Consider the following 26,707-nt stretch of genomic DNA (forward strand, 5'->3'; position numbering starts at 1 on the left):
TAATCAATCTACGAAAAAAAACAAGGTGAAACGACTTTATTGACAGGGTCGAAATACTAGTAATATCTTTACTACATTATTGTTGTGTTTACTGGATTTCTTTAACGCGGAATTTTCCATTTAAAGGGTACCTTTCCATGTCTAATGCGTTAGTGGATTGATCCAACCCCCGATTCCGTTCTACAATTCGAAGTGAAAAGCGCAATTTATTTGGAAGACGTTCTCCTTAGAGCTGTCGCAAAAAAAAATATATATATATATTCATATCGGATACATAGTTCTAATTTTCTTCCTGCTTAAAAGTAGCGTTTTAAAACCGCTTATCAAATGTAATAGTCAAGTAGAGCTTTCATTATATTTGTTTTTCTTTGCAAGCACTGGAACGGAAGTTTCTTAATTTTCAGTGATGTGCAGTGTAGTTGTTCATGTACTGAAATGAACATCCAGGGCTACCGATAATAGAATACGTCTTCAAAGTGCAATGTAATTTTTCGTGAATTGAGTGTTAACTTGTCCTGTAGACATTCGAGTCGCCAATCCCACCTGTGAAATATGGAAGAAGTCTTTCGTGACAAATTACACGTTCAAGCATATAACTTTATATAAAGGGTATCCCAAAAGTAACGCAGGATTTAAATTTATAAAATGACCCTTTATTTATACATGAATTGCAAAGTTGTAACATACTTAGAAAGAGTAAACACTCCGATTAATTATGGAAAATAATATCCGGTAAATGTCCTCCACGTTTTATATGACACTCGTGCAATCTTTTGATAAAATTTGCAATCACATTTTCGCAAACTTGTTGTGATAACCCGTCAGATTTCTTCTTTTAAGTTCATGAATGGTTGGTATGTGTTTGCTGTAAACCTTGGACTTTACAAATCCCAAGAGATAAAAGTCACACGGTGTAAGATCGCATGACCTTGGTGGCCAATTGTGATCACTGTTGCGCGAAATCAGCTGCTGCATGACACGTGGTGCCATCCTGCTGGAAGAACATCTCATCAACATCAAAGCCAAAGTCCATGGCTTCCACCTGAGGCCACAAAAATGCTGATATCATCTTACGATAACGTACACCATTGACAGTTACTGCACTTCCGGACTCGTTTTCGAAGAAGTGCAGCCCAATAATTCCACCACACCAAAGTGCACACCACAGGGATACTCGTTGGGAATAAATTGGCTTTTCTTCAATAACACAAAGGTTTTCCATGCCCCAAATGTGGCAGTTTTGCTTGTTTACATACCCATCCAGATGAAAATGCACCTAGTCACTAAAGATGATTTTCTTAGCAAAATAGCCATCCACTTGCAGATTGTCCAGGACCCAATTGATGAATGCCCGTTGCTGTACGTTGCGGCTTAAGCTGTTGAGTCATCTGAATCTTGTATGGGTGCATATGCAGATCTTTCGCCATGATCCGCTGCATGGTGCTCCTCGAAATGTCTAACTCAAGAGACCTGAGGCGAATTGACGTTCTCGAACACTCAGTGATACCAGCACCCACAGCGGCAATGTTATCAGCCGAGCGTCTGGTATGAGGACGGACACTTCTTTTGTTGTCCATCACCGAACCTGTTTGTTCAAACTTTTGAACCACTTTTTTCACACGTTTTTTCACGTTTGGCACGTTTTCCTGCCCAAAGATACCACATAATTTGCGCACCGTTTCAGCACAACACGTATTTGTAATATGTTTTTATGATAGTTATGCACTCCTGCATCGTGTATTTCTCCATCACTACTAACCGGAATGTGCTTACTACAACATGTGCTTCAGACAGCATTGCCAACCCATTGGAAAAGAAATGGCGCGCAATTTAATCCTGCGTTACTTTTGGGACACCCTTTATTATCCAGTGTATATAGAACTGGTTGGGTAAATGTTCTGACCAGTGCATCTTGTTTGTGGACCTCTCAATAGTAAGGAAACTTGCATCAGAAAATGTACTAATTTTATTCATGACGATTTTTCTTTTATTTTATTTAATGTGGAAAAAACAACCCATAAACTATAATATGAGCTATCCTGCCACACAAGCTAAGGGGAATCACAATAACCACCTAGATCATACTGATGCACAATTGGGTTAACTATAACCCTGGCATCATTACCCCAATAATCCAGAAAATATATATGTATGATATTAGTCAGGAGCATATAGCTATTCTGTCCTCCTCCGTAGTCGAGCGGGTTAAGGCGTTCACTCGTCTTGAGATCGTTCGCTGCGGGACGGCATAGGTTCGAATCCGGCTCTGGTCAGAATTTATTCGGCCTATGTATAGGGCCGGTGGCAACCCACCATCGTGAGGAAATTGGGGAGTTCCGAGTGAGTGAGCGTAACCTGGTCAAGAAGACCTACAATAACGGCTGGGGATCGTCGGGCTGATCACCCGTCACCCCAACACTGGTCTGAGACCTCCACGCTATAACAGGTGACTGCTGAATAGTGTGGGAGGGAGACCAGCAGTCGGTAGGTAAGCCAAAAATATATATATATATATAACTATTCTAGACTAGCTATACTTTGTCCTGGCTATCTCTGGAGCTAGGCCACCCATAGTGGCAGAGAGGGGGAGGGGAATCGATTGGGCAGAGCGAAGCAGTACATGGTGCTGTAGTCGCTTCCCCCTCCATGCAATCCTGTTCTCTCTCACGTGTTCATTGGTAGAACCGTCTCACGTCACTACTTGCGCAGAGACTTGTTTTCGTTCACTTCCTCCAGAGATAACCAGGACAGATTATAGGCTACCTGTGAAGCGTACAGCCTAGATACTAAACTACAGAAGAATAATTGGTAACACTTCCGTATAGTGGAAACTGATTTCTTCATTTTTACAGAAGAAACTACTTACGGAAATCACTTTCTGTATCGTCATTGAAGTTCCTCAATGTGTTTTCTTCCGCCATGTAATATTTTTTAGCGTGAAATCTTTTTTTTCCTATAAATTTCATTTGCTTCTATACGTCAAGGATGGTCCATGCGTTTCATGACATGACCCCCTGTCAGTGGTTCCAAACACGCCTTTTTGTTGCAAGATTTTTTATTTTTTGAAAATTCAAACTATGCTTGCCGAACCTAATCTAACCTTATCGGAAATGGTTTGTGGGGCTAACGTGAATGGTTTGTGCAGCTAACATCAATGGTTCATGGGGCTAACGCCAATGGTTTGTGAGGCTAACGAGGTGTTAGCATAATTTCAAAACCGGCCACAAAATTGGCTATTTTTCGGTGAAGAAGGTTGGAAACACTGCATACACACTCCAAAAAAGAAGAAAATGGCTGAACGTGGTCGAAGCATGTTTTTTTCTCTCCGAAAAAGGTGTCATTATTCTACTGTTTTTTTGTTATATTTGTGTGTTTCAACGCCGTTTATGTGAAGAACAGTTTTCTAGTGGGTCAGCGTGTAGTTTTGACGCTTCGTTTGATGTATGGAACCTGGGAAATAGGAGCTTTTTATTTCCTGCAGTTGGATGTGTACCTGGACTCTCGGCAGCCATGTCGCGATCACCGACCCCAGGGGACCAACCACGAGGTAAGCAAACTGTCGCCCGGCACTTTCACCTGTTTTGCCTCGCTCTCATGTGCGGCGACATCCACCTGAACCCTGGTCCCTCAAATCGAAATGAAACTTTCTCTGTATATTATCAGAATATACAAAGCATAAAGAACAAACTCTCTGATTGTACTATAAACCTCAGTGAATTAATACAATATGACTGTTTAGTTTTTACCGAGACCTGGCTGAATGATACTGTGAGTGACACTGAACTTCCGTTCGCCAAGCACTTTAACATTTTTAGAAACGACTGTCTAAATCAACGTGGGGGTAGTGTCATGATTTGTGTAAACACGAAATGGATCTGTGAACACCGTCGTGATCTGAGTCGGGCTTGCGAAGTTATTTGGGTGGAGGTAAATATTCATAAAGAAAAGAAACTTATTCTTGGTTCATATTATCGCCCGCACAAAAACTCTCCCCTTCATATCCTCGAAGCTTGCAGGGATTCAGTGTTGGCTGCTATGAAATGTGGAATGTCGTGTTGTGTGGTGATTTCAATCTCTCCATTGAGTGGAAAAATACAACAACTGGAAACGTAAATTGTTCAAGTGATCAGTGGTTTCTCGACACTTTCATACACTGTATGGGGTTAAAGCAGCATAACATGCACAAAACGCGTGGAGAAAGCAATTTGGAATATGTGCTATCAACACTGTGCGAACTGAGGATAACACCCGAAAGGAATTTGCTGCCCTCGGACCATACCTCTCTCTATGTCGCTGTGAGCCTCCCCTCCGCTGAGAAGGTCAAAAATCTCCACCCCCAGAACGGTCCTCGCCGCCTGTGGCGAAAAAGCCCCTGGAACGACGTCCGGTGAGCACTCGATGCCTATCCCTGGTTTCTGCTGGAAGATGTCAACGACACCGTGGAGATGTTCCTGGAAGCCCTCCATGCTGTAATAAAGGACTTTGTGCCTACCAAGAAAGCGCATTCTACAAAATATCCAATTTGGTTCGACAGCGAACTTATCCTTACATTGAAAAACAAAAATCTGGCCTGGAACTTGTGGAAGCAGTACCCGAATGAACATACACACAAAACGTTTATTGATATTCGGAGACATTCAAAATATTTACTCAAAACAAGGTATACTGAATATGTAAATAACATAACAGCCGAGTGTGTTGCTGAACCGAAGAAGTTCTACTCGTTATTAAATTCGAGAAAACAGAATCCTCGTGTGCCTATGGAAATTGTAAATAATTCTGACACCGCTGTTGGAGACGAAAGAGCACAACTTTTTAACACACACCGTTGCGCCGGTCCTTAGGGCCCGATGAAATTCCGACAATTTTCCTTCACAACACTGCTGACTACCTGGCTCACCTTCTGTCTCTCTTACTAAACAAGTGTTTTTATGCAGGTGTGTTTCCTGAACTGTTCAAACGTGCAAATGATGTACCGATCTATAAATCTGGAGACAAACATTCTGTAAAATCTTATCGACCAATCTCTCTTTTGTCACCTCTCTCTATCATCTGTGAGAAAATAATTAAAGACAGGTTGCTGAAGTTCACATCTCCCCTTATAAATACTGCTCAGCATGGTTTTCTTCCAGGCAGCTCTTGCTTGACCAACCTATCGGTATTAATTTCTCATGCTACTCAGTCTATCTCAAACAATTCCCAGCTTGACGTTATATATTTGGACATTTCAAAAGCTTTCGATAAAATTAACCATAATCTCCTTCTTCATAAATTACAATCCAGATTTCACATCCATGGTAAACTTCTATCTTTGCTAACAGACTATCTGCATGCACGAGAGCAGCGTGTTATCCTCCCTGGCTCCTCTTCCAGCTTTCTACCCGTCCTGTCTGGTGTCCCCCAGGGGAGTGTGTTAGGCCCACTTTTGTTCCTTCTTTACATGGATGATCTGCCAGACAGACTGTCTTCTCTTCCCATAAATGTACTTCTCGTTGCCGATGACTGTAAACTCTTCAAAGAAATTTCATCGGAACGCGATTCACTAATCCTACAACAAGCTCTTACAGAACTACTTGTGTGGTGTCGCCAGTGGAAACTTGAATTGAACCCTCAGAAATGCTCCTGCCTCACCATTTCCTTAAAAAGGAACAAACTGATCTCTCTTTATACTCTCGAAAACTGTCCCATCAAAAATGTATCATCTCAAAAAGATCTTGGTGTTATCATCGATGAAAAGCTAAACTTCAATGATCACATTACATATACTACTAAACGAGCCATGCGTCTCCTTGGTATTCTGTACAGGTTCCCTGAAATCCAAAACCAATCAGCCATTAGCATATTTTTCAAATCCTTTATCTCTGCCATTCTTGAATACTGTTCTCCCATCTGGACTATGGCTTCTAAAACTAATCTTGCCAGGATTGATTCTGTCCTCATCTTTTTCCTCGCCATTGCTCGCCATAGTATTCCTTCTCTCAGACACCTCCATAAAACAGATATTATGTCTATTTTGAAGATCCAGTCACCACACACTCGTCACGAATTAGCAGACATGAAATTTTTGCATAAAATCATTAATGGCAAAATTAAAACCGAATTCCTTATCAACCAATTTCATCTACGAGTACCCACACGGCCAACCCGCAACGTAAAGCTCTTTCACATTCCTGCTACAAGGCTCTCTCTCCTACAGCGGTCTCTTTACTATAGGCTCCCCCACTTATATAATAACCTGCCTGTAAATACCGATATTTTCTTGTCAGAACACAGGTTCCGACAATCGCTAAGAATGTACGTGTAACAATTTCTTCTTTTCGTCTGCCATCTTGTATTGTCTTTTTTGTTGTTTTTATTTTTATTATTGTTTTTATTTTCTTCTTGTTGCTACAGTTTCAGTATAAAATGGTCTTTCAGTGCTGTATCTGAAACTTCAATTAAATAAATAAATAAATTGACAAAACACTGCCACAACGCGTGATGAACCTTCTCTCTTCCCCCTTAGATGGCCTGGGACCCGTAGTCAAGCAGTGTGTGTCTTTCAGACAGAGCGTTCATGACATTGGTTTATTGGATTCAGTTTTCTTCTTCGTATGGGTGCAGTGGTACCGTCATCGCCTTGTAATCAAGTGGTCCCAGGTTCGATATCCGGTGGAGGCACATATTGGTTCAGATCCCACTTTAAACTGTAGGTCCAGTCTCGATTTGCCTTATTGTGCACAAAGTGGACTTAAAACCAATTCAATCAATCAATCTTCTTTGTTGACGTTCAACTTCGAGGCTGTAAGGAAATCATCAGACTTTTTGACTTCAGTATGATGTTTATCTTGTGTAAAGTTGTATGTTAAAAATAAATTATACTTATGCTGTCATAAGTGTGCAAGTACTTAGTGACAATTATAGCTTCGGAGAAACAGATATTTGATAACAAACAGATCAGCAGATCTTAAAAGAATAAGGGATGCAACTACTTGCATGTAGTGAGGATAGCAGAAAGTGCTGAAGACCCAGAAATCACATGATCAGGTATTGGAAGTATTGGTCATGTTCTGTGGTCTGCGATGTTACTCAAAAAAAAAAAAAAGTGTGTCAGTTTTCAACAGCATCCTGCGAAATGTCCTGCAAAACATCCAGACAAATTGTTTACATCTTTGAACTGTTAGTGCCTTTTAAATTAATATTATTGTTAATTTGCATAGAAATACATGTTGATCTAAAAATGTTCAAGCTCACAACCTTTGTCTTACTGCAAAGCTTATATTTATTGCATAGAAACAGATATTGCATGTAATCTGTTCATGATATAATATGAAAGGTACCGAGTGATTACTAAGAGTATATGCAGGGGCATTTTGAAATTTGAAAATAGCCCAACCCCCTCTCCAGAAATTCTGATCATGCTAATTTATGGACTGCCTAATCTAACAATGAAAGCATTTAGGAATGTATCACCTCATTCATATGTGCATCTCATAACATACAGTGTGTTCCAGCAAGCACGAACTTTTTTTGGTGTCACACACCTCAAAGTTATAGATGTTCAAAATGACCACCATTAGCAGTATACATTATGTCCAATCTGAACAGATTGATAAACAGCAGATACGGTTTCTGCGAGAAGGGAAGCATTGGTTGTCTCAATTGCATGTCCCAAGGCACTCAGTGACTCTGGCTTTTTGCATACTCAGCATTCATTACAGTTCCCCACAGGTAGTGATTTATTTAACTGTGTCGAATCAGGAGATCTGGATGGATATTCGACTTTTCTTATGTTTCTCGAAAGAAAAATTTCTCACCTCTACCATTTTGTGTACATTGATGACTACCGCTTGGCAGGCTGTGTCGGGACTAAAAACAAAAGGTCAATATGCTCTCACACATGCTCAACATAGACACTGCATCTTCAAATGCAAAAAGTCCAGTCAAGTCATCTTTAATAGTTTCTCTGTTATTAATGTTCAAAGAGAGTAAACGTTATTTTGGGACACTCTGTATTATCAGCAGCACTCCATATCAGAACACCTTGCAGAATTTTTCCAGCTTCATGGTGTGCAGAAGAAAAAAAAAAAAGCACAACAACGTAAACTTGATACATGCCAACAACTAAAGAACGCATGCATCTGTGAAAGAGGCCAGGCCAGGTCTTAGATTATGTCAATGCACAGTTTAAGGTGTGATGATAGGTCTGTGACTCTGGTGAAGCTAGTCACTCCGAGGGGTAAGAGGATATGTTGAAGAGGAGAGGAGAAGTAAGTTTGTGCAATAGGAGGGGAGGAGAAAGCCAAATACTTGCACCCGGGTTCGAATCCTACCCTGGGCATGGGTGTTCTTTCTGAATGTCCCTTCATCATATCATCCTCATCATTGTGATAGCCAAAATCAGCAGATAAGCTAAGTATCAAGTAATCTAACCAAACTCTTGCATAGCCTATAGCATCAAGGAATAAACTAGATTAGGTTATGAAAATTCGACCATCACAATTCTGGTAATATTTTCTTTTTGTAGGTAAGATGAAGGTGAGGTTTGTTGTGAAAACTTTGCAACAAGATTGGTTGACATGAAGCAGCAGCAGAATATTCCATACAACTTGAACAAGCCACCTCCTGCACGAGCTGGGTCGTATTCTAGTAATGTTACCCGAGTTAGAGGACATGCGAATGTAGATCAGGCAACAGCAGCAATACAAGAAATGCAAGTACAAGAGAGGTTAGTAATTATTCATTAAGTATTAATTGTTGGGAATGTTTTGATTTTTTCCCAATCAGGATTATGCACCAAACATGTATGCTCCTATTTTATAAGGATTATTGTTATATTTTTTCTTGCAAAATAAAATTGTAACCATTACCATTTTGAGAGTTATATTTGTTTGAACAAATAATTGTGGTAAGCCTTGAGATTGTGGTTTTATTATTTTTTAATTGATTATTTGCTACACTGACTTTCGCTTGTTGCATTTATAAGTGATTCATATGGCTTGGAATTTTATGATATATAATTTTATTGTATGTACGCATTGCTTGCATTGTAGAATTATTTTCTTGTAGTTTACGGTTATTATGTTATTTTATATATTACTAGGGCCTGGATAATTATGTATTAAAAAATAGAGAAATATTTATACATACAGAGGTTGATCGGGTTATATCTGACCAATATGTAAAGTGTACTTACCCTTTGAAAAGCGGTGCTGGTTGTGTTCTATGGGGCCACCAGCATTATGGATTATCACCCAGCTTCACAATTTCCACTGCAACAAACTGTGTTGGAGCACATGCATAGAAATTCCATCCCATTCCTCCTTACAAGCTTTCCATAGGCCAGTGAGGGTGCGAGGGCGGTGATGTTCTACACGTCATTTTAACAGTCCAAATACACAGAAATCCATTGGACTGGCATCAGGGCTTTTGACAGGAATATCATAAAAGGGAATAAATAATAATAATCCGCACCTGGTTGTTGTTGGCTTCGTTCAGACAAGGGATGTCTGTCCAATAAATTGAGGCCATAATGGATTCTTGGAAGTAGGCAGCATTCACCTTTATGTTTTTCTCCACCTTACATAACCGTATTCGGCGACAATCATGATTCCCTGCAGGAAAGTTTTTCAGCGTTGGCGGTAAAATTCTGTATGTCCCTTGCCAGAGATGTTATGGTACGTAATTGCCCTAATGTTATCATTATGCATGGAATAAGTGTATGCCTCATCCAATGTGACCACTGTCTTCCATTTTGACCCCACCAAGTGTCTTTCATTCAGTTTGTGGCAGTTGGTTCTGCGTTCTACGAATGACATCGCTGACAGTGGACTGTGTCACATTGAACCTCTGTGCCAAGATTTATCTACGGGTGGCTAGAAGTTTCTGGGTTAATTATTTTATGGTTCAGAAAAGATATCCCCATGACTTTCAAATTTCAAGAACAGAATTCTATTGCTTGTCCGTTTTTCGGCGCGGGAATGAATGACATAGCGGTTCTTCTCGCATGCACTCATACTGGAAGGCGACCAGGGAGGAGAAAGCAACCGTGCTCCGGAGAATACCGTTATCCCTGAAAGTGAGCAACCAACGGCAGTGTTACCAACCCAAGGCACCATGGATGTTCAAGCGATAATGGCGCTCTTCACTACGATGATGAAGCAACATGAAGAAGGGAAAGAACGTCGAAAAGAGGAGAAAGAAAAGAAGAGAAAATTGGAAGAAGAAGAGAAGGAGAAGAAGAGAAAATTGGAAGAAGAAGAGAAGGAGAAGAAGAAAAAATTGGAAGAAGAAGAGAAGGAGAGCCGACAAAGGTAAGCCGGAATGGACGTGAAAATGGATAAGCTTCGTTCGCCCCGTCGTGACATCCAATGAACTCGCTTAATTACATTAAAAATCTCGAACAGACATTGCTTATTACGGTGATTAAATTGCATCAACTATCATTTTAACATGTAAAACCGTACAGCGTTCAATTATCCATTCATCCAAAGTATTTAACATTCAGATTGTACGACGCTATAAATTGTCAATATAATTATATATCAGTGATCCTTGTTAACCTCAAAATTAACAATATATAGATTAACATTCATACAACAACAACAACTTAAAAGGAGTAGTGTTTTATCGTACAGGTAAAGCTCCGACCGGAACCTGTTTTTCCGTAAATGCAAAAGTAATATGTCAAATTAAGAACAGTTTAAATTAATGTAGCTAACTTTAAACATGCCGCCGAACTATTATTGTATTAATTACTCATGTCTATTGGATTGCCGAGAAATGAATGCGAGTGTGACTGTGAGAATGAAAGGGGCAATGATGTAATGTTTATGCATGTGCTCTTTTATAGAAATTACAGTGTATATATATAGAACTAATCCTGTGGTGTGATTTGTTCTACCCTATGTAATCTCTTGGGCTCCAACTGATGGCACTTACCCTGGGACAAAAGGTAAATAGGTTATTAATGATTGCCTTTTGTTCATTTGTTTAATTGTTTTTGTGGGTTTGACATTACCATTGTAATGTAGAACCAGAATGACGTCAGGCACGTTAAATATTCGACGTCGAGCTCAGTTAAAAGATGGCGCCCGAACATGCGACATGTAGGTTCGACGAGTAATCCCGAACAAGCGACATGTAGGTTCGATGAGTAATTCCGAACATGCGACATGTAGGTTCGACGAGTAATCCCGAACAAGCGACATGTAGGTTCGATGAGTAATCCCGAACATGCGACATGTAGGTTCGACGAGTAATCCCGAACATGCGACATGTAGGTTCGACGAGTAATCCCGAACATGCGACATGTAGGTTCGACGAGTAAGCCCGAACAAGCGACATGTAGGTTCGATGAGTAATTCCGAACATGTGACATGTAGGTTCGACGAGTAATCCCGAACATTCGACGTGTAGGTCCGAGTAGGCCCGAATATGCGATAATTAGGCCCGAGTAGGCCCGAAGTTTAAATAAGTGGCGATAGTTGGAAGGAAGTTATTAATAGTCGCAAAAATGAGTTTATTGTGCCATAATTATTCAGTTATAGAGCTATGTGCCTACATGCCTTCGACAGGAACCAAGAGATTGATAGAGGTAGAAAATCAAATATTAATCACTTATTGCAGTTAAAAAAAAATACCACGCAGGACGCCTAGAGTATGAAGCGTTTAGTTCTTTGTGTTGCTATAATCAGTAATTTTCTAGTTTAGAGTATTTAAGGGTATTTACGCATAGTTAGTATGTGAATTGAGTATTTAATTGTTTGTGCAATATATATAGTGGGCGTGAAGTAACAATGGTTAAAGTAATTTACATAGCGAGAGATTTTGGATTTTTATGCGGCGATAAGGATAAAGCATCGATCAAGGATGGTAAGGTGGGAGACGTAAAACCCCGTAGGGTCTATTTATGAAAAGGAAAAGAGAAATTTATATCTCGCTGCGAGAACGCATCGAATCCAAGGAAGAAGAGAGAGAGAATAACGACCGAGGAGAAGGGTGATGGAGAGAATAACTCGACAAAGGAAGAAGATTGAAGAAATGGACAATCCAAAGGAAGGAGAGGAAGTGACGTTACTGGAAGGCGACCAGGGAGGAGAAAGCAACCGTGCTCCGGAGAATACCGTTATCCCTGAAAGTGAGGAACCAACGGCAGTGTTACCAACCCAAGGCACCATGGATGTTCAAGCGATAATGGCGCTCTTCACTACGATGATGAAGCAACATGAAGAAGGGAAAGAACGTCGAAAAGAGGAGAAAGAAAAGAAGAGAAAATTGGAAGAAGAAGAGAAGGAGAAGAAGAGAAAATTGGAAGAAGAGAAGGAGAAGAAGAAAAAATTGGAAGAAGAAGAGAAGGAGAAGAAGAGAAAATTGGAAGAAGAGAAGGAGAAAAAGAGAAAATTGGAAGAAGAGAAAATTGGAAGAAGAAGAGAAGGAGAAGAAGAGAAAATTGGAAGAGGAAGAGAAGGAAAGACAAAAAGAATTGCGAAGAAGAGAGAAAGAACGACAACACCGAGAGATGATGGATCAGTTTCTACAAGCATTAAAAAAGAATGATGAGAAAATAGAAAAAGCCCAAGAAGAGTGTGTTGAAAGACATCGTGATAACTCGAAAGACATTGAGAACCTGGAAAAAACAGTGGAAACTGAAGTCAGGCAGATCCATGAACACCTGGCACACCTGGGAGAGAAGATAGAAGAAAAGAAGAATGACGTGGAAAGGAGAATGGAAGAGGAATTCCGAATGGTGGATAGTCGACTTGCAGCGGATTCCAGAATGGTGGAAGAAAGATTTGGACAAATCGAAACAAAGATGACCTCAGAAGAACAGCAATGGAGGAAGATAAAAAACATGACGCAAGACTTACGCCAAGACGTCACACGAATCAAAGAAACGATGCAGAGAGAGACTTCTTCAATCGTTATTACGTCACCACGAACAAGGAACGAGGAAGACCAGCGAGAAACAACGCCCCTGGCGACATTAGCGCAGCAACCATCTCGATCGGGGAGTCAAGCCACAGGCGATGACGTCATGGAGCAGGATAGCAGTTGCTCGCGAGTCCACTCCGTGGTACAGACCAGTGTAGCCACCTCGGAAATAGGCAGGCGTGCCATCTTCTCGAAGTTTTCACTGGACAACTTTATGATTTTCGACCAAGAGAAGACAGAAACTTTGCCATCCACGTTTCTTCAAGAATTCAAAAGAGATTGCATTTTATATGGGATTCACGAAGAGGATCACCTGAAGCTCATCCAGAAACTTCTTCGCGGTTCCGCACGCATTTGGTTAGACCACCAGGTACCAGCGTTCAAGACCTTTAGCACCTTCGAAAAAGCTTTCATTGAACAATTTCAGTGCAGATCATTGGTAGAGAGGAAGGTTACCCAGTTAAGAAACAAGCGGTACGACGTCAACGGAAAGCTCACATACAAACAGTTTTTCTGGCAGAGGGTGAATGAATTCCGTTCGCTTAAGCCCGGAACCGAAGTGATAGAAATCCTCACGGCTATCAGAGCTATGTACCCGAGCTACGTGCAGAGACAGCTTACAGGAGATGTGTTAGAAAATTTTGACCGAATGTCGCTTATCCTTGAAGACATGGATTTGCTGAAGGAGAACGAAAAACATCGATGGGAAGATCAATCAAGCAGAAGAGGGAATAATAATTTTGATAGGAAGAGAGTAGAAAATTTTCCACGAGTGCAAATGGCGACTACACGTAATACATACAATGGACGTCGACAACAATTCAATCGACAAGAACAATCGCAGTACAGTCCTCCAAGAAAGCGAGACAGGGATACCAAACGCTCGAATCGAGGAAACTACCGTGGAGGCAGACAGAACACAAACGCAGGTTACCGAGTGCGTGGCGACATACGATTTTCACGCGGGGAGGAAGACAATCGTATGGAAGAAGGCAGAACACAAGCTATTCATTTAGTAAGAACCGCCTACAACAATGAGAAGCAAGAGACTGACGAACAATGGCCTCAACCATCAACGAGTAGGGGACTCAATCCCAACGCGCCAATCCCAGTCGAGCCTTTAAATTTGTAAATTATTCCGCATACTAGTGTAAATAATTTAACACAATTATGATATTATTATTATTATTAATATTCAAAAAACTGAGAACTTTTATATATATATATATATACCTATATACATATCAATATCGGAGTATATATCATGTTATGTTAATGCCAACATTAATAACGTATTATTTATATTCTTATTACCCAGAATAGATATTATTTAGTAAAGAAACATGTATTTTAAAAGCTTTGAATTGATGATAAGAAATATTTTATGTATTAACTCAATAATTCTGAACTATATCTCAGAGTGAATTTTCATCATAACTTAGAGTGTGAATGTAGTAAGTTTACATAGGTATATGCATACATAATAGGATAATTCTCATAAGTGTTAGCAAGGTGTTTGTTTAAATGATCAATGTTACAGAGTCAAGAACTGCAAATGAATGTTGAGTAATCCTGCAATTTTATGTTTGGTTAATATTAAATGTAATGATGTAAAATTAATTGAAAAGTGCAATTTAGTCTGTAGAGAAAGACAACTATATATTCCAGGGTTCGAGTCCCTATTCGAGCGCCTATGTGTAACAATTAGGCAAGATTTAACGTTAATTATTAATTGTGTTTTGATGAATTTCTCCTTAGCATATAATCTTAAGCTCAGAAAAAATTCATGTGTAAGGAGAGGGGAATGTTATAACGATAAAATCTTGCTAATTATCAGGTAAATCAATTAATCATCGTAATAAGCAATAATATGCATTGGATGGTGGCTGTTCACCGGGACTTGGACGGCAGAGAGCGAAGGACTAGCCTGTTTCCCGAGAGAAGAGGCCGAGCCTCGGGTAAAGAAATATAAAAATACAACTTTGTTACCAATGGTCAGATTCAACTGAAATTAAAGACAGCCCAGCAGCAGATTATCATCGACGAAATCCCCAAAGCAGAATTTGATAGGAGATAAATTAAGCCCGATATTAAAGGTTAAACAGCTAGACTGGATAACAATAGCTACAGACTCCCTGGCACTGTCTTCGGAACGAACGTGCAGGTTACAATACGCCCGATCTTTGGCTAACCTCTACTCGAGGTGCTGCTCGAGAAGGGTCAAAGAACTCCAAATATACGGGCGAAGATAGCAGGACAAGAGCCTACGACTTGGGGACAATTTAGCAACGCTTGGACAGAGAGGGTACCGTAACAGACCTTTTGAATAGCAAATAAATAGACGCGCAGAGAAGGGAAACGACCAGTTTTACTCAGATTTTCTTCGGCGTGTTATCCTACACAATCTTCCGCGAACCACCCGCTTAAAGTATCCGCTTTGTGTGTCGCACCGTTCCGTGTTGTGTTATTTCGCATGTGTCTGTGTACTATCAAGATGGAGTAGAGACAGAGAAAGGCCCTGCTGGGGGGCATCCGACCCAGTTGCCAATCCTTGAAGATGCGGAGATCCTATCTTATCGCCCGGAAGCCATCTATTGACCACGCCGCAAACATCCACGACTTCACCACGAGGACTTCAGTCAGAGCCGACAAAGGTAAGCCGGAATGGACGTGAAAATGGATAAGCTTCGTTCGCCCCGTCGTGACATCCAATGAACTCGCTTAATTACATTAAAAATCTCGAACAGACATTGCTTATTACGGTGATTAAATTGCATCAACTATCATTTTAACATGTAAAACCGTACAGCGTTCAATTATCCATTCATCCAAAGTATTTAACATTCAGATTGTACGACGCTATAAATTGTCAATATAATTATATATCAGTGATCCTTGTTAACCTCAAAATTAACAATATATAGATTAACATTCATACAACAACAACAACTTAAAAGGAGTAGTGTTTTATCGTACAGGTAAAGCTCCGACCGGAACCTGTTTTTCCGTAAATGCAAAAGTAATATGTCAAATTAAGAACAGTTTAAATTAATGTAGCTAACTTTAAACATGCCGCCGAACTATTATTGTATTAATTACTCATGTCTATTGGATTGCCGAGAAATGAATGCGAGTGTGACTGTGAGAATGAAAGGGGCAATGATGTAATGTTTATGCATGTGCTCTTTTATAGAAATTACAGTGTATATATATAGAACTAATCCTGTGGTGTGATTTGTTCTACCCTATGTAATCTCTTGGGCTCCAACTGATGGCACTTACCCTGGGACAAAAGGTAAATAGGTTATTAATGATTGCCTTTTGTTCATTTGTTTAATTGTTTTTGTGGGTTTGACATTACCATTGTAATGTAGAACCAGAATGACGTCAGGCACGTTAAATATTCGACGTCGAGCTCAGTTAAAAGATGGCGCCCGAACATGCGACATGTAGGTTCGACGAGTAATCCCGAACAAGCGACATGTAGGTTCGATGAGTAATTCCGAACATGCGACATGTAGGTTCGACGAGTAATCCCGAACAAGCGACATGTAGGTTCGATGAGTAATCCCGAACATGCGACATGTAGGTTCGACGAGTAATCCTGAACATGCGACATGTAGGTTCGACGAGTAAGCCCGAACAAGCGACATGTAGGTTCGATGAGTAATTCCGAACATGTGACATGTAGGTTCGACGAGTAATCCCGAACATTCGACGTGTAGGTCCGAGTAGGCCCGAATATGCGATAATTAGGCCCGAGTAGGCCCGAAGTTTAAATAAGTGGCGATAGTTGGAAGGAAGTTATTAATAGTCGCAAAAATGAGTTTATTGTGCCATAATTATTCAGTTATAGAGCTATGTGCCTACATGCCTTCGACAGGAACCAAGAGATTGATAGAGGTAGAAAATCAAATATTAATCACTTATTGCAGTTAAAAAAAAATACCACGCAGGACGCCTAGAGTATGAAGCGTTTAGTTCTTTGTGTTGCTATAATCAGTAATTTTCTAGTTTAGAGTATTTAAGGGTATTTACGCATAGTTAGTATGTGAATTGAGTATTTAATTGTTTGTGCAATATATATAGTGGGCGTGAAGTAACAATGGTTAAAGTAATTTACATAGCGAGAGATTTTGGATTTTTATGCGGCGATAAGGATAAAGCATCGATCAAGGATGGTAAGGTGGGAGACGTAAAACCCCGTAGGGTCTATTTATGAAAAGGAAAAGAGAAATTTATATCTCGCTGCGAGAACGCATCGAATCCAAGGAAGAAGAGAGAGAGAATAACGACCGAGGAGAAGGGTGATGGAGAGAATAACTCGACAAAGGAAGAAGATTGAAGAAATGGACAATCCAAAGGAAGGAGAGGAAGTGACGTTACTGGAAGGCGACCAGGGAGGAGAAAGCAACCGTGCTCCGGAGAATACCGTTATCCCTGAAAGTGAGGAACCAACGGCAGTGTTACCAACCCAAGGCACCATGGATGTTCAAGCGATAATGGCGCTCTTCACTACGATGATGAAGCAACATGAAGAAGGGAAAGAACGTCGAAAAGAGGAGAAAGAAAAGAAGAGAAAATTGGAAGAAGAAGAGAAGGAGAAGAAGAGAAAATTGGAAGAAGAAGAGAAGGAGAAGAAGAGAAAATTGGAAGAAGAAAAGGAGAAAAAGAGAAAATTGGAAGAAGAGAAAATTGGAAGAAGAAGAGAAGGAGAAGAAGAGAAAATTGGAAGAGGAAGAGAAGGAAAGACAAAAAGAATTGCGAAGAAGAGAGAAAGAACGACAACACCGAGAGATGATGGATCAGTTTCTACAAGCATTAAAAAAGAATGATGAGAAAATAGAAAAAGCCCAAGAAGAGTGTGTTGAAAGACATCGTGATAACTCGAAAGACATTGAGAACCTGGAAAAAACAGTGGAAACTGAAGTCAGGCAGATCCATGAACACCTGGCACACCTGGGAGAGAAGATAGAAGAAAAGAAGAATGACGTGGAAAGGAGAATGGAAGAGGAATTCCGAATGGTGGATAGTCGACTTGCAGCGGATTCCAGAATGGTGGAAGAAAGATTTGGACAAATCGAAACAAAGATGACCTCAGAAGAACAGCAATGGAGGAAGATAAAAAACATGACGCAAGACTTACGCCAAGACGTCACACGAATCAAAGAAACGATGCAGAGAGAGACTTCTTCAATCGTTATTACGTCACCACGAACAAGGAACGAGGAAGACCAGCGAGAAACAACGCCCCTGGCGACATTAGTGCAGCAACCATCTCGATCGGGGAGTCAAGCCACAGGCGATGACGTCATGGAGCAGGATAGCAGTTGCTCGCGAGTCCACTCCGTGGTACAGACCAGTGTAGCCACCTCGGAAATAGGCAGGCGTGCCATCTTCTCGAAGTTTTCACTGGACAACTTTATGATTTTCGACCAAGAGAAGACAGAAACTTTGCCATCCACGTTTCTTCAAGAATTCAAAAGAGATTGCATTTTATATGGGATTCACGAAGAGGATCACCTGAAGCTCATCCAGAAACTTCTTCGCGGTTCCGCACGCATTTGGTTAGACCACCAGGTACCAGCGTTCAAAACCTTTAGCACCTTCGAAAAAGCTTTCATTGAACAATTTCAGTGCAGATCATTGGTAGAGAGGAAGGTTACCCAGTTAAGAAACAAGCGGTACGACGTCAACGGAAAGCTCACATACAAACAGTTTTTCTGGCAGAGGGTGAATGAATTCCGTTCGCTTAAGCCCGGAACCGAAGTGATAGAAATCCTCACGGCTATCAGAGCTATGTACCCGAGCTACGTGCAGAGACAGCTTACAGGAGATGTGTTAGAAAATTTTGACCGAATGTCGCTTATCCTTGAAGACATGGATTTGCTGAAGGAGAACAAAAAACATCGATGGGAAGATCAATCAAGCAGAAGAGGGAATAATAATTTTGATAGGAAGAGAGTAGAAAATTTTCCACGAGTGCAAATGGCGACTACACGTAATACATACAATGGACGTCGACAACAATTCAATCGACAAGAACAATCGCAGTACAGTCCTCCAAGAAAGCGAGACAGGGATACCAAATGCTCGAATCGAGGAAACTACCGTGGAGGCAGACAGAACACAAACGCAGGTTACCGAGTGCGTGGCGACATACGATTTTCACGCGGGGAGGAAGACAATCGTATGGAAGAAGGCAGAACACAAGCTATTCATTTAGTAAGAACCGCCTACAACAATGAGAAGCAAGAGACTGACGAACAATGGCCTCAACCATCAACGAGTAGGGGACTCAATCCCAACGCGCCAATCCCAGTCGAGCCTTTAAATTTGTAAATTATTCCGCATACTAGTGTAAATAATTTAACACAATTATGATATTATTATTATTATTAATATTCAAAAAACTGAGAACTTATATATATATATATATACCTATATACATATCAATATCTGAGTATATATCATGTTATGTTAATGCCAACATTAATAACGTATTATTTATATTCTTATTACCCAGAATAGATATTATTTAGTAAAGAAACATGTATTTTAAAAGCTTTGAATTGATGATAAGAAATATTTTATGTATTAACTCAATAATTCTGAACTATATCTCAAAGAGTGAATTTTCATCATAACTTAGAGTGTGAATGTAGTAAGTTTACATAGGTATATGCATACATAATAGGATAATTCTCATAAGTGTTAGCAAGGTGTTTGTTTAAATGATCAATGTTACAGAGTCAAGAACTGCAAATGAATGTTGAGTAATCCTGCAATTTTATGTTTGGTTAATATTAAATGTAATGATGTAAAATTAATTGAAAAGTGCAATTTAGTCTGTAGAGAAAGACAACTATATATTCCAGGGTTCGAGTCCCTATTCGAGCGCCTATGTGTAACAATTAGGCAAGATTTAACGTTAATTATTAATTGTGTTTTGATGAATTTCTCCTTAGCATATAATCTTAAGCTCAGAAAAAATTCATGTGTAAGGAGAGGGGAATGTTATAACGATAAAATCTTGCTAATTATCAGGTAAATCAATTAATCATCGTAATAAGCAATAATATGCATTGGATGGTGGCTGTTCACCGGGACTTGGACGGCAGAGAGCGAAGGACTAGCCTGTTTCCCGAGAGAAGAGGCCGAGCCTCGGGTAAAGAAATATAAAAATACAACTTTGTTACCAATGGTCAGATTCAACTGAAATTAAAGACAGCCCAGCAGCAGATTATCATCGACGAAATCCCCAAAGCAGAATTTGATAGGAGATAAATTAAGCCCGATATTAAAGGTTAAACAGCTAGACTGGATAACAATAGCTACAGACTCCCTGGCACTGTCTTCGGAACGAACGTGCAGGATACAATAGGCCCGATCTTTGGCTAACCTCTACTCGAGGTGCTGCTCGAGAAGGGTCAAAGAACTCCAAATATACGGGCGAAGATAGCAGGACAAGAGCCTACGACTTGAGGACAATTTAGCAACGCTTGGACAGAGAGGGTACCGTAACAGACCTTTTGAATAGCAAATAAATAGACGCGCAGAGAAGGGAAACGACCAGTTTTACTCAGATTTTCTTCGGCGTGTTATCCTACACAATCTTCCGCGAACCACCCGCTTAAAGTATCCGCTTTGTGTGTCGCACCGTTCCGTGTTGTGTTATTTCGCACGTGTCTGTGTACTATCAAGATGGAGTAGAGACAGAGAAAGGCCCTGCTGAGGGGCGTCCGACCCAGTTGCCAATCCTTGAAGATGCGGAGATCCTATCTTATCGCCCGGAAGCCATCTATTGACCATGCCGCAAACATCCACGACTTCACCACGAGGACTTCAGTCAGAGCCGACAAAGGTAAGCCGGAATGGACGTGAAAATGGATAAGCTTCGTTCGCCCCGTCGTGACATCCAATGAACTCGCTTAATTACATTAAAAATCTCGAACAGACATTGCTTATTACGGTGATTAAATTGCATCAACTATCATTTTAACATGTAAAACCGTACAGCGTTCAATTATCCATTCATCCAAAGTATTTAACATTCAGATTGTACGACGCTATAAATTGTCAATATAATTATATATCAGTGATCCTTGTTAACCTCAAAATTAACAATATATAGATTAACATTCATACAACAACAACAACTTAAAAGGAGTAGTGTTTTATCGTACAGGTAAAGCTCCGACCGGAACATGTTTTTCCGTAAATGCAAAAGTAATATGTCAAATTAAGAACAGTTTAAATTAATGTAGCTAACTTTAAACATGCCGCCGAACTATTATTGTATTAATTACTCATGTCTATTGGATTGCCGAGAAATGAATGCGAGTGTGACTGTGAGAATGAAAGGGGCAATGATGTAATGTTTATGCATGTGCTCTTTTATAGAAATTACAGTGTATATATATAGAACTAAACCTGTGGTGTGATTTGTTCTACCCTATGTAATCTCTTGGGCTCCAACTGATGGCACTTACCCTGGGACAAAAGGTAAATAGGTTATTAATGATTGCCTTTTGTTCATTTGTTTAATTGTTTTTGTGGGTTTGACATTACCATTGTAATGTAGAACCAGAATGACGTCAGGCACGTTAAATATTCGACGTCGAGCTCAGTTAAATCCTTTTCCGAAATCCTACAAATATTTAATTTTAATAATGTGTAGTAGTAATTAAATTTACTTCATTAACATGATTAAACATCTTGTATATGCTAAGTTGCAATACACCATATAGAAATTCATCTTCAGCACGTTTACTCCTCCCCCCAACCTTTTCATCTTTAGATAGCGGCTGCCGATAAGGGACAAGCCCCTTCCGAAATCAAATTCTGGCTACCGGCCTGACCACTATGGATCGAACCTTGAACCTTTCGATTGATTGATTAATTGAACTGGTGTTTTAAGTCCACTTTATGCACAGTAAGGCTAATCGGGACTGGACCTACAGTTTAAAGTGAGATCCGAACAACTATGTGCCTCCATTGGGAATCGAACTCGGGCAGGTTGTTGAACCTGCCGAACCAAAGACGAGAGCGTAATCATTTGAGCCTGTGCGAACTTTGTTTTATCCAGTGCCATCATATATTCAGTTTTCCACACAGAAATAAGATTAATTTTAAGAAATTAGACGTGTGCATATAATTTCTTATCGTCATCATTTCCCAAGTGAACAATCAGATGCATAGAAGACTCGGGCCCGCCCTACAGAATAGTGCTTAACGCGGTCCCCTTGAACTAAGAGATACCGGATTCGATTCCGGTATGAACTGTATACATGAGATGCCTAATCGGGACTGGTTTTACAGTGTAAAGTGGGATCCGAACCACTATGAACAGGGATCGAACCCGGAACCCCTTGATTACAAGGCGACGATGCTACCATGCGCCACCGAGAGGGCCCTTGCTCCTTTTCTTTCCAAGACTATATATATTGTTGTAATCCCGTTTTACCTGGGATCTGAGGTCACAGGGAAGTTTCATTTAAAAATTTACGTAGAGCTTAATAATATCTGTTGGCTGAACCTGCTCCGATTAGGAGGGTAGAGATATGGAAAGTTGGTGTAAAGGTTATTCACGCTTGTTCATACCTGGTAGGTGTGTGTGTTGTCTTGTCCTGTTGCTTCTTGCAGACCGAATCGTGACAGGTGCCAAGGTTCTATCCTTCGACCCTCAGCTCACCAAACCGAGCAATCCCTTGTGACTTGTAGCATGCTAGGCAGCGGTAACTCCGTGTTCCATCGTCGTAGTTAGCAGTGTAATGTGTTGTAACGTAATCAGACTAATTATCCATGTAACGTCGATGAGTGTCAAAATCCAAAAGAGAGCGTGCTCCGGGTAGGAGCTTGCTTTTATAATCTCAGGCGTCGAAAGGTTGTTAAACCTTTCGAACACAATGGATCTTGTTTAGATCCATGCGTTTGCCTTTCAGTTCCTTGTTTAACGGAAGTTACAAGTTAGCGCATTCTTGGGATCACTCGCTGGTCGGACAAGTTCAGGAAATAAACAAGTGTGAATATTAGCATGACGATGTTTTCTCGGTTTAATAATCTCCATATCTCTACCTTCTCCGGAGTAGGTTATATTTAAAAACTATCATTTATTAACATATCAAACTCGTAGAAAACCAATACAGCAAGCCAATCACCAGAAGATTCACATCACCATAAAAAAAATTGAAATCACCAGAATAGTCATATCATCAACAATATCGTAGCACCAAACACCGTTGAGAAAAAAATATATAAAAATACGTAGAAAAAATTTAAATTGCAAGTCAAAGCCTCTTATATACTCAAAAAGTACGAGCACCAGTAACTAAGTCTTGAGGCACATATAAAAATAATCGTGTTCTATTGACACATAACTAGGTTTTGAATGAACGATGACAACACGAAAATATAAAAACACATGTCAGCACATTGTGAAGAAACGCCGGAAAACGCACGTGGTTGTATTTACTGTTAGCGGAGTTCAAAGTACACTCGGCATAACACACACGAGGCTGGGCGGAGCTTTGAGATAAAGTTACCATGGCAACGCTGTAGACTTCATGTCGCCATAGGCTGGACGTTCTTTGCAGCTGACGATAAAAAAAAAACACAAAAGAAAGAGACGTATCTCTAATCCAGTATGGGCAGCACCCATGGGCACAAACTTTGGCACTGTAAAGGACATACGCGTGTACTAATTGCGTGTGCCTGACGGCAGTTGATGTAGCTGAGCACCGGAACACTTTTAGCCGATGAAAAATAGCATATGCATCATATGACGTCAGGAAACAAGGGCAGTACGCACTCAGTGGGAGGGGCCTTGCCAATGTAGGGTGCCGTGACGTCAGGGAAGGGCAGTCTGGAAGTCAAGTTTGCGATGTCGGTTCGGGTCGTCCTGAGTAAAGCGCTCCACATCTGGGTCGCGGCCTAGGAGATGGAAAAATCAGCCATGCGGTCCAGACGGGATTGGGTCCTTTTGGTGCTGGAACTCCACAAGATCGTCGTCGTTCTCGGCGATGAGCCTAGGTCTCTCGCTCGGTGGCACAAGCAGGTGGTCGTCATGAGTCCGGTAGCATCCGAGGCGATGAGAATGAAACAAGCGCAAAAAGGGAAAAATTAGGAAAAATGTAAAAGGTAGTGGAGCAGATTTACAATAAATGATGACGGGTTATAAAATCGATTGAAAAGGGACTTTCAGTTAAAACTGGTGAATTATTTTGGGGGGAGGGGAGGTAATATCTAATCCTAGTGACGGCGAAGGGGCATTATTGCTGATATGACATAGAGTTTTTAAGGGGACCTGTTTATGAGTGACAGGTTTACATGAGGGAAGTTCGCCGGGGGGGATGGGGGGCAATAGGTGGAATAATCGGCCTAGCCGGAATAGGGGCCGGGGTGGCTTGACTTGAGGTGCCGGGAGTCGGCGTCCTTTCGAAAGAATGGTGGTACATTGAGTTGGAGTATTTATTTGTTTCGTACCAGAGGTGAAACGGGTCGGGGGAAGAGGGGGTGGTGTGGGAATGACTTGTTGTCTCCGGGGCATGTGAAAGTGATTGTAAGGCAATTGGGGCACTAATTGAAGGTTTCTTTAATCATTGTTGGGGTGTTGTGACAGGTGATTTGGGGGTACAACAGCAAGATATAATTAATAATGCCAATAAAATAAGTATGCCGAGAAGTGCTATTACGATGGATGCGATAATAGCATAATGAGCTGGAGACATCTTGTTGTAGGGGTCTGAAATGAGAAAAGAAAGGAGAATTCAGTGATAATAGAATGAACTAAGTGATTACGAGACATTTCCTTCTGTAATATGTGTAAATGTCGTTTATAAAAGCAATTGCAAGAATTTTACGTGTCTTGTGGTCAAAGGATTAAGCACCTTCGATTCGCTGCTAAAAAAAAAATTGAAAAAGAGTAAGTAATATGTTTATAGCAAGTTCATGGAAAAAGAGAGTAGGTTTTAATTTCATGGGATATGAGCTATACCATGTTGTATGCTATCAATATTTGAACTATAAAATTAAAGAGAGAGAGTGGGAAAATTTGTCTATATTTATTATATGCTTTGTTAACATATTTAGTGCATTGCAGCTTTCAAAGAAGCAGTTCGCGTTACACCTAAGCGTAAATAAAAAAAAATTGCTATGGCCAAAAAGCCAAAAGTTCAAGCAAGTTCTATGCAGTTCATTTGTTCTTTAAATCATTCATCTTGTTCTATCGTAGTTCTTTCTTTCTTTGTACTTTTTTTCTTCATTTGAGCGTGTATGTACCAGCAAATGGGGAAAAAAAAAATATTTGCTAGTTAGAACCATAAACACACTAAGTACTTATTAGTCAAATCAGCTAAGTGATATGTTCTTACTATTACTATGCGTTTAATCGCAAATTATAAAATAACATTAAAATATCTAAAAATAAATTATTAGGCAAGAGATGTATTATAAATGTTCCGACGATTGAGATAGCATTCTGTAATCCTGGTCTTGTTAAAAATAAAAAGGAGTTTGTTCTAACGCAGAAATGCAGTGCGAGCACGGGAAGTGGAAAGAGGGGGGGGGGGGGGCGGGAGTCGATGAGCGTGAGAAAATGCTGGATCATGGGATGTTAGCATGTGCAATGTACGCAACGAGGAGGCTAAAGAGAGTGATAATGGAGTGGAGTGTTATTGAATGTTAGCGTATATGTTAGTTGGGTTTTTATGGCACTAGTCGTAGCGGGCTTTGAGTCTAGAAATAGTAATAGTGTCAGATTTCTCCTTGTTTCTGCCGTCGATGTAAGTAACTTCATAGGAATTCTCATTAACTTTGCGAAGAATAGTTCCTTTATACTTATAAGAGGACGCAAAAGCTTTTGACATGCCTGGAGTTCGAGTGGCATCTAGAATCCATACATGTTGTCCTGGTGAGTACTGTATTTGCCTAGAAGTGCGGTCTGCGTACTTTTTCTGCTGTTCGTAACGCTTGTGTAAGTTGTCATGTGCGGTCTTACGTATGGAGGTCAGGAGTTCTAGTCTTTGTGCGTTCGTCTGGGAGACATTGTCAGGGCTCGAAGGAAGGACAGCGTCTGCTAAGATCCTTGGGTTGTATCCAAACAAAGTAAAATACGGGCTCTGGAGGGATCCAAAGTGTATTGTAACGTTACGTTGTGGCTGAACGTCGCACTAGCTAAATAGTCACACCACGAAGCCTTCTTTTCTAACACAAAAACTCGCATAACTTTCTTTAAGTAACTAAATGAACTTTCAACTAATCCATTCGTGAAATGGGCACAAGTATCTACATATTTTAGTTGTACGCCTGTAATATTAGCTAACTCCCGTAAAAGTAAACTTGAATTGGGTGTTGAACGATCTAAATAGATCGTTTCCGGGATGCCATGGACTAAAAAGACTTTCTCAACTAAAGCTGTTGCTATGTTTTGTGCATCATGATTAGCCAAAGGAGCTGTAATGACATATCTTGTACAACTATCAAATCTTGTACAACTATCAACTACTGATAGAAAATATTTGTATTTGTGCGTTTTTGACGAGACTAAAGGACCACATACGTCAATATGAATTCGTTGGAAAGGAATTTGGGCTGGTTGAAATGTTTGCAGCGTATGCGGTTTAGAACCTTGTGGTTTCTTTGAAATCTGACAAGAGATGCAATGTCGAACCTTATCGTACACAAATTTCTTCATATTAGGGAAAAAGTAGCGCATAAGCATTAAATTATATGTCTTCTGTGCACCTTGGTGACTTCCGTTCATTTTGTGTGCATGAATAAGGTCGAAAACTTGATT

The 26,707-nt window shown here is 40.3% G+C and overlaps 1 protein-coding gene across 4 annotated transcripts in view; it reads left to right on the forward strand.

The window, feature by feature from the left end:
- Positions 1-26,707, forward strand: part of LOC145987619 (uncharacterized) — a 53,415-nt gene that overhangs the window by 262 nt on the left and 26,446 nt on the right. For all 4 annotated transcript variants that reach the window (XM_083122019.1, XM_083122021.1, XM_083122020.1 and 1 more), the window contains exon 2: positions 8,507-8,707. In XM_083122019.1, the coding sequence (XP_082978145.1) occupies positions 8,559-8,707 (149 nt within the window). In that variant the 5' untranslated portion in view covers positions 8,507-8,558. The remainder of the gene's footprint in view (positions 1-8,506; positions 8,708-26,707) is intronic.

The sequence above is a fragment of the Lepisma saccharinum genome, chromosome 5 (assembly GCF_977018435.1).
Source record: "Lepisma saccharinum chromosome 5, izLepSacc3.1, whole genome shotgun sequence".
In the NCBI taxonomy this organism is placed as follows: Eukaryota; Metazoa; Arthropoda; class Insecta; order Zygentoma; family Lepismatidae; genus Lepisma; species Lepisma saccharinum.